Source organism: Charadrius vociferus, unplaced genomic scaffold (assembly GCF_000708025.1).
Source record: "Charadrius vociferus isolate BGI_N301 unplaced genomic scaffold, ASM70802v2 scaffold70, whole genome shotgun sequence".
In the NCBI taxonomy this organism is placed as follows: Eukaryota; Metazoa; Chordata; class Aves; order Charadriiformes; family Charadriidae; genus Charadrius; species Charadrius vociferus.
In genome coordinates this window covers 2,205,272-2,214,701 of record NW_009646851.1, presented here as the reverse complement: position 1 = coordinate 2,214,701, position 9,430 = coordinate 2,205,272, and the positions used below count along the sequence as shown (strand labels likewise).

The window sequence follows — 9,430 nt, the reverse complement described above, 5'->3', positions numbered from 1 at the left end:
AGCCCGGGGCGAGGGCAGGGACGGCGGGAGCGGTCCTGTCGCCGGCGCGGTGCGGTGCTGCGCTGCGAGTGGAGCTCAGCGCTCTGCGCCGCCCGTCCGCCTCGCAGCCGAGTTAGGCATTTCCTGTTTGTTATTCGGTCTTTACGTTGTTTCTTCGCATCAAGAAGAATTTAGCTTCCTCCTCCCGCACACAACTTTCCTCCCGCCCACCCCTCAAAGACCTCTGAGCCTTGGAAACCTCCCCGTAGAACTAGCCCAGCGCTAAGATGTACAAATAAAGCCAAATCTAACCCCCCTCTCCCGCCCCCCAAACCTCCGGCTGCAGCCCTGCGAGAGCACAGCAGACCTTAAAGGGACATCTGCCCGCTCACAATGAATTAATAAGTGTCTCCCGCCGGCCAGCCCCCCTCCCAGTAAGGCAGGAGAGAGCTCGGTGTGCTCCTCAGCCACCTCTCTCGCCCTTCGCAGCAGGAGAAACGGATGGTTGAGGTGTGGGGTGTGTTTGGCTGTTCAAGTTTAATTTTTCTTACATCACCCCTGAAAAACGCACTCTATGGCCAGTCAAATGCCTGCAGGAGGAAGCCAGCCACCCCCTCCCCATTCTCAGCGGCTCTGGGGATGCAGTAACTCTTCAGACAGTGGACTATTTTCTCCAGTCTTTGCGTCTCCCTGTGCTTTGCTTCGTAGAGGAAATACCAGACAACTGCCTTTGCCCTCATCCACCGAACATTTGCATGGCATCCCTCCCCCTTTATTAATAAATAACTGAATAAATCACAAAGGTAATCATCAGCCAGATTCAGGCCTATGAGTAAGGACTTTCAGGGTTCATTAAACACTCAGTAAAAGAGCAGGTTGCAAGACTTTTTGTGTTACCAGAGTGATGCTCGGACAGACTGACATCCTGTCGGCAGTGTGTAAGTTCTCGCACTGGAACCTGGTGACAAATCATTTTGACATTCATGAAACAGAAGAACCCATGGTCCTTCAAACAAGAAAAAGAGAAATTAAAATACCCTATAAGGATCTGGAGATCCTAGTAGATGCATCTGGAGATGCTAGTAGAAAAATTCCCCATTTTTTCTTTGAATTGGAGCAAAGAATTTGGTGAATAAGTGGAAGTTAGTGGAATTTTTGTAAGTTCCTCTGAGACTAATAAACTACAGCTGTTAATCATCACTATAATAGTTAAATACATCTTCCAACTTCTGTCTTAATTTTATGAGAACACTTTGGGTGCACCTTTACTTGTAGATCTGTGGAAAATTTAGAAAACTGCACAATTTCAAAGCTGTGTTAAGAGCAAAGGTCCTCATTCAGTAATAATTTATGCATATACTTGCCTCTACACAATATAAAATATATTTAAGTACCACAGTGGGACTACTCAAAGTTGATGAAATTAAGCACATGTGTAACTTTTGCTAAATGAGGATCTGAGATCTGTTGGTACCAGTTTAAAAGACTAGACACATTTTTTCCAGTTAAAGGTTTTGTGCCTAAAATTAAAGGAAATCAAAATGGCATTCAAACTAAAAGAAGACTGAGATTTTGGAAAAGGCTGTAGTTTCGGTTTTTTTTGCAAGTGAGGTGTGTTACTACTGCTGGTTTCACTCAAGTTTCAAAGGTGGCAGTAACTTGCTGTGTTTTGGTGTTTTGCTATTTTTTTTTAAACAAATCTTTGTATTCCCTTTCTGTCTCTATACTTCAACTAAACGCACATGGAGGAGTTCAGTTTGCTTTCAAATCGTAGCGAAGGATTTCTTTCTGTGATACAGTTAACTACACCAGAGGAAGAAACAGGGAAACTAAGGACTTTCACATGGATTAAAGTGATCAGTTCAAACCTGTTTCAAGTATAAGTGATATTTGGTACATATGTGGGGAATGTACATCATGTTGGAGAATAATGCTTCTTTCTTGAGAATAAAAAGAAATGTTCCTGTTGTAGGATTATTTCTAATTTCTTCCAAAATATTCTTGGATTTATTATTTATTAATTTCTTTTTGTTGTGTCCTGTGCATCTTGCACCAGGCAATGTCAAAAGGAAGACATTGGAAAAGACAAACTGCTGGAGTGAGCTAGCGTTTCTTATTAATTTGCACACATTCAAAAAAAGTAAATACATTGCAGTTTGGAATGCCAAACTAATTCAGAAAAAAGCAATCTCTTATTGCTTGTAGAATAGCTGCTTCATTTTTTCACAGTCTTTGTTGCTTTAGGGGCATTCATTCAGGCAACTGTTTGAAGTCTTATACATTAGTAGTAAGGAACACATGTATATTAAGTAGGGATCCCTAGATGACATGCGGTCAGGCTCAGAAGTAGTTAGGATATTAGGTAATTTCAGTATCTGTATAACAAATATTAGTTTCAGTGGATCGTAATAGTACAGAAAATACAGAAAACCTATAATAATGGACAAAAAGAAAAGGTCAACTTAGTTGAAAGAATATAATTGTTTTACATATTCTTTTATGCCTTTCTAAAGTGTCACAGAATGCTGAGAAAGGATTTTTTTTCTAGTGCTATAAGTTAAATGTGATTTGACATTTTGAACTCTGCCTCCCAATTCAGTTTCAGCAAAGTATTTTAGAATATGGATTATAGAATAAGTACTCTAGTAGTTCCATGGAATCTGATAGAAGTATTTATGATTAAAGACCAATTTAAGGACTTTGGAAAATTGACTTTGAAAAAACAACAAAAAATAAAAATATCAGGAAGACCCAATTCTTCTCCCTTCAAGAGGGTGTAATTCCTGAAAAAAACAGTGGAAATGCATTCTGTCCCAAAGGTGAGGGGTGAAGGAACAGGAACCAAAACTTTTCAAATAGTTTCAAAGGCAGGCAGTGTGACTGTATGTGTCACTGTAATGGACATAGAACTCATTTTCCATGGAAATTTTTCTTCCATTCTGATAGAGGATATGAGCAATTTTTATTTTGACTGTTAGGTAAAAAGGATCGCTAACCTGTAGCACAAGAGAGCAATGAGTAATGCAAGACTTTGACTTCAAATATCTAGAAGCATGCTTAACTTACTTCCATTAAAGGAATAGTGTGACAACATCAATAATTGTAAGAGATGTAACATGTTCCCGCAATGTTCATTGTTATTACATTGTATTATGCATTGCATGGAAAATAGTACAGAGCTTATTCATATAGCTTCTAAGTGAAAGCTCTTATTATCGTCTCTGATGGTTTACATTGTACTGTAGATTAGTGATAATTTACATTTACATTTTTTTCTTACACTTGCTTATTCACAGTCTCCAAGATGTCTTTCACCTTGATTACTCTGTTGTTCATTTTCATAGTCTCCATTTTTTCCTATGTGATGCTAGGACCATGCTAGAATTCACTTGGCAGAACTTGTGGGGCTGTAGTCTTATTTTTATTATGTCTGAGATACTCAAGGGCTCCTTCTTCAAGTACTAGAACTAAGACCTTGCAGGATTTGATATGGTTCCAGCAATACTCTGTGCATAAATCTTTTCATGTTTTACAGCTCAGCTTTTAGCTGATACTTGATATCCTTGGAGAATGCCCATGTTTCTGCTTCATCTGTATTAACCAGTGGTACAAATGTGCCAAAAATCCTTTTTGCTGTACAACGGGATCTTCATAAAAATTTTGTTTTGCAGCTTGTGTTAGTTTAATTAATGTTGGTAGAAAATGTTATGGAAAATGCCCTTTGTCTTCTGTGTGCTGTTTTGTTCTCTACAATATCTTTTATGTCTTCTTTGTTGGTCTTTTTTGGATTATATACCAACAGTCATAGAGTAATTGTGAACCAAATTAATATACAGTCTGTATTCCTAGCAAAATAAAATAGTTTGATTTTCCTCCTTAACAAATTTAATGTATCTGACATCCTCAGTCATGCTGCTTTTCTTTCTGCATTTTCTCTGGATGCATTTTTTTTCAGTATTCATCCTAAATTTGTAAAGATCAAAACTAGCTGTATCACAAAAATACAGGAACACCAGGAAGAGATGAGTTTGTATGGCATCATTTACTGTTATACATCTTCCACTAATTTATTTATTTTACGATTGTCGCCTAATACTCATGTAGAAAGATTTTTATATTAGAATAGAATTTAAGATTCTTGCAGATGATACCTCTAGTCTTTTCATCTTTTCTTATGCTATTTCTATTTCCTTTGAGTCAGCTTCTTATAATTTAAGTCCTGATTCACAGTTTTCCCCTGCAACATGGAGGAGGTTCTCCCCTTGCTTATTTACTTATCTATTTATCTATTTACTATGACAACAATGTATCTTTGAGTTCTGTAGTGTATTATCAGACTTTAACATGAATCTGTATTTCTTCAAAGTATAGGCTACAGATATGGCTAGAAAAACACAATCTGGTTTATCTATTCAACTTGAATGAGGTACTGATCTCTGTGGCCTGAGTATTTCAGCCTTTTGGTGCTGAAGCACTTTTTCTGCAGCACTGAAGTCATTGGAGCTATGACATTGAGTGTGAGGGGAATGGAACCGGTACCTTCAAGTGTGGGGAGATGAAAGAAACCAATTCAGATTTTATTGTACAAAATCAAGGGTCTGCACTAGAAATTGCAATATTTTTATAAGGTTCTTGACTAAAGGTGCAAATAAAATCCCAGCTAATGTTGGTCCATAAGTGCATTAGCTCCACTGCATTATACAAATGAAGTTATTTGAATGAGGCCAGAATTTAGGGGCAGAGGATTAATTGATTCTTATTATTACCTTGGGCTTTCTGCACTCCACCCACACTTTTTTTTTTATTACAGCTTCTTAACAATTAAGTGTCTTTTTTTAACATGCTGCTCATGGTATGTTGCATAACCAATATTATTTATTGTTCATGTAGATTTCAATTATGAAACTGTATAAAAGAATAACTTAATGAGACCACGTTTTGAAGGGAGAGTAATAGATGACAATACTTTCTCAAAATAATTACATAGTCTCCAGAGTTTTACACTGTATTGCATTGCACTGCATTCATTATCTTCACAGCTGGTCTGCATAATATAATTCCTTATTACTGTTTGTTTAGAGAAAAAAGGTAGCTGTCACTGCAATAACCATGGTGAAAACCTTCAGTTTATTATATTTTTTTCTTTCTACTCTACATAGGTAAAAATTGTAACTCTCCCCCTTTTCCTGGATGCAGGCACATGTTTCTCTTCCAGTTCTATTATTTTGCTTAGTTAGCACAAAAGCAACATTTAAATATAGATCACTGCCCAGGCTTTCCGTTAATCTTCATGATCAGGAATAAAAGCTTGGGTTTTTTTTTTTTCAGGAACATCAGCCTGGTCATGATGCCAGTATATGTTTTAGGGCATACATTTTAAAAAAAAACCCCAAACCAAACACAGCAACACACACACACACACACACACACAAAATATCTCTGTAGTGCAGAAACTTCAGCCTTTGCAATGATTAGCTTTTTAACTGTGTGATTTTAAAACAAATTACATTTGCAACAGTCCTATAATGAGCAACACATTGCTACTTTTTTAGTGGGTGTTGCAAACCAGACTCCTGCCAGGATTCCAGCTTCTGTACATTGCTATAACTCTTTCTTTCAGGGGTGCTACAATAATTTTTTTCCGGCTGAGATGTGTAATCTAAACCCCACTGCTCCACCTGCCTGCCCATGTGAATAATTTGGTTTTGTGGTCTGAAACACTGTTGGTTTTATCTCAGTGGTTGGGTTACTGTGGTAAGAAGACAGTCCTGGGCTTCATAGAAGCCCATATTGGGTTTTATTATCCTGTGTTGGGTTTTCCAGAAGAAACGTGATTATCAATGACCTGGGTAAGTCTGAAATCCAACCTCTTTTTCAAGTGTAGGTATTTTAGTGCAAGGCACAGATAGACAGGCATCTCTAGCCACCTCCAGGCTGGAGTGAGGAACCTTCAGGTGAGTTGTGTAGAAACATGGCCTGCTGACAGAGAAGGTAATATACATAATTTTGTTAGCAGACTAATAAAGCATTTAGCTTCAAAGTCAGAGTTATAAGTTGGTGCTCTTTTTCACATTGAAAGACTTTTAAAAAAGCATCTCCAATCTCCCAGAGTCATGTCAAAACCAGCAGGCTTTTGCTTAACTGGCTGTAACATTCTGTTGAAACAAATACTGTGTACTGGAGAACTAAGGTTTCTTCAGGCCAGAAACGGGTACAGGCTTGAACATAGGAAGTTCCATCTTAACATGAGAAGGAACTTCTTTACTTTGAGGGTAGTGGAGCACTGGCACAGGCTGCCCAGGGAGTCTGTGGAATCTCCCACTCTGGAGACATTCAAAACCCACCTGGACACAGTCCTGTGCAACCTGCTGTAGGTGACCCTGCTCTGGCAGGGGGGTTGGACTAGATGATCTCCAGAGGTCCCTTCCAACCCTGACCATTCTGTGATTCTGTGGGTAGCAGAGCAGTAAGTCTGAAAGCTACTGCAAGGACCTTTTTCACCCATGCAGGCTGAGTTATATAGGTCTTTATGTGATGAGGTGTGCTCTCCTCAAGTGACCAGTATGTTAACACGTCTGTTACATATTGTACATGTATATGCCCTGTCAGATGAGTACAATGCAGATATTCCATGACATTGTGCTTTTGTATAGCATGCCTTTTAGATATGATAGGCATATGTGTGATCATGTAACGAAAGAGGTGCTGCCAGGCCCTCATGAAAGAGGGTGACAAAAGACAAGGCTACCAGCACAATCAATTTAATATGCTGCCCACTCTGTCACCATATCCAAACAGCCTTCAGGTAGCAGGGGGGAGGGCCTTAAATGTATTTGAGTTGTTCTGGTGGTCTGGATCCACTCAGGCACATAGGAGTGTCCTGAGCATCATGTAGAATGCATATGGTCCTAGGAGAAGGAACCAGAGATCAGGACTCTCTCATCACTTCAACAACTTAGCCATCTTGTCAAAGGACTTAAAAGTTGGGACATTTTCCTTGGGATGTAAGACAATCTGTAAGAGAATGTGAATCTGTCCGGACTGGGAAGGGAAGTGAATCCAATGAATGCTGTAAACATTAAGCTGTTACAGAAAAGGCAGTGCGCTGGTTTTGGCTGGGACAGAGTTAATTTTCTTCACAGTAGCTACTGTGGGGATAGGTTTTGGATTTGTGCTGAAACAGTGTTGATAATACAGGGGTGTTTCCGGTATTGCTGAGCAGTGCATATGCAGACTCAAAGCCTTTTCTGCTTCTCACCTGCCAGCGAGTAGGATGCGGATGCACAAGAATTTGAGAGGGGACACAGTTGGAACAGCTGAACCCAACTGACCAGAGGGGTAGTCCATACCATGTGATGTCATGCTCAGCATATCAACCTGTGGAAGAGGAAGGAAAGGGGGGACATTTGGAGTGATGGCGTTTGTCTTCCCAAGTAACCGTTACACATGATGGAGCCCTGCTTTTCTGGGGATGGCTGAACACCTGCCCACTGATGGGAAGTGGTTAATGAATTCCTTGTTTTGCTTTGCTTGTGTGCATGGCTTTTGCTTTACTTGTTAAACTGTCTTTACCTCAGCCCGTGAGTTTTCTCACTTTTACCCTTCCAATTCTCTCTCCCATCCCACTCGGGGGCGGTGAGTGAGTGGCTGGGTGATGCTTAGTTGCCGGCTGGGGTTAAACCACATCAAGTGGACAGAGTCTCTTCTTTCACCCATGCCTTAAAAGAAGCAATGGCAACTGCGTTTTGTGAGGAGATTAATCCTATCAATTTGTGCTAAACATACTCTGAGTGTGTCTACAGGATCTGGCTCTTTAGGAAGATTGAGGGGAAGAAAGTCTGGTGTAGAGGTTGGATCCAGACACCAAACTCCTTTGGAAGCAGAGTTCTAGGCGTGCAAAACCAAAATGCTTAAATGTCTGAAGAACCTTATGGACTCAAACAGGTTAGTGCCCAAACAGAGTAGTTGTCTCCAAGTTCGGAGAAGAGGTGAAAGAAGAATTTTTAGATCACAATTTTGGATTTAAGTACTCAGTTTAATTTAGGAATTGCTTTACTAGTATCAGAGGATCTAGATCATGGGGCAAACATAGCTTTGGGTTAAATTTAAAGAGAGATTTAGTATAGTATTTTAATCAAATGGTGGCAATATTTGCTGATATGAAAATTACGCAGCTGTGTTCCATTTCTGTAAAATTATCCTTGGGTATAACAAATATAACTTTAGCACTTCCTAGAAATTGCTGAGAGTATATGGTCATAATGAAAGAGGAAGTTCTGCTCTGACAATAGGAGTTTGCGATTAGTAGCTTTTTCTTAGTCTGAAAATTCACCCACTGTGAAACACAGCAAAGTTGCATGTGCTGTATTCTGCTTTCTAGCTTATCAGCAGCAGACCTAGAAATTAATAGAAGTTATACTATATTGTGTCATTAATATGTCATGTGCGTGATGTCTAAATATTTTCTGTTTGTTGTACAAGTACAATCTGAAAAAAGAAAGATGCAGATATTTCCTTCAGCTCACAGGAAATTGTAACAGGTTTTAGAGACCAGAACTAACTTAGGCAGGTTTTAGAGACCAGAACTAACTCAGAACTCAAGGGGAAAGGAGAAAGTTGTCTCTTAAGTGGAAATTTTCAGAACTGATGATTATCACTGTCATAAACAGGAATCGCATGGACAGGTGTGTAGGGTTCTACTGCGGGGTAGTGTTGACTCCGATGATACAGCGTTAATGGAGGCAGCTTCAGAGTGACTGGGGTTTAGCACACAGGTGGAAGTAAAAAAAAATAATCTTACGTCATACACATTTGTAAGATCCAAAGAAACATTTTTTCTTCATCCTCAAGGTATTCTGCAGTGTAACAAGCCTGAAAAAAATCAGCCTGTTTCTCCAGAATATGTAATATGCTTTCTCTTAGAAGAAATTTTGTCACCTTCATCAAGGATGGTTTATTAGAGTGTAGCAAAGTCCAAGCATCAAATGACCACAATGGGGATGTTAAAATAACCAGCGTATCTGCCAGAAGCAGAGTTAATTTTATTAATAATAGTGTGCTTATTGGTGAGTCAGTGGAAATGAGTGTTATGCCTGGATTAATGTGTATTTACTGTCTGTGGAAATCTTGTTTCTCCAATAGGGCTAGGCTCTGAGCCAAGACCTTGGTTCAGGTCAGCACCCTTTGCAGGGGCTTTAAAGCTAGCTCAGCAATCCAAATAACTCCCTGTGGAGCAATTCAGGAGAACATTCCCCCCAAACTCTGCAGCCAAACTAGCCTTTTTGACCTTGTCCAGAACTCATAGGTTGCAGCTTCTTGATTAACTCAGTCTGGCACCGTTATCAAATACCTGTGCACCTAACATGCATTCATCTGCCTGGGATCTTCAACTCTTTTAGAAGTCTTCCAGGCTCTAATGTAAGGTCTTGTATCACCAGGACATAGTTTTGAC

At 39.5% G+C, this 9,430-nt stretch overlaps 1 protein-coding gene across 1 annotated transcript in view; it reads right to left on the bottom strand.

Annotated features, from left to right (window-relative positions):
• The window catches only part of PELO (pelota homolog (Drosophila)), an 80,951-nt gene that overhangs the window by 8,873 nt on the left and 62,648 nt on the right, over window positions 1–9,430 (bottom strand). Inside the window, exon 2 of the mRNA XM_009894217.1 lies at window positions 877–985. Within this exon, the coding sequence (XP_009892519.1) occupies window positions 877–985 (109 nt within the window). The remainder of the gene's footprint in view (window positions 1–876; window positions 986–9,430) is intronic.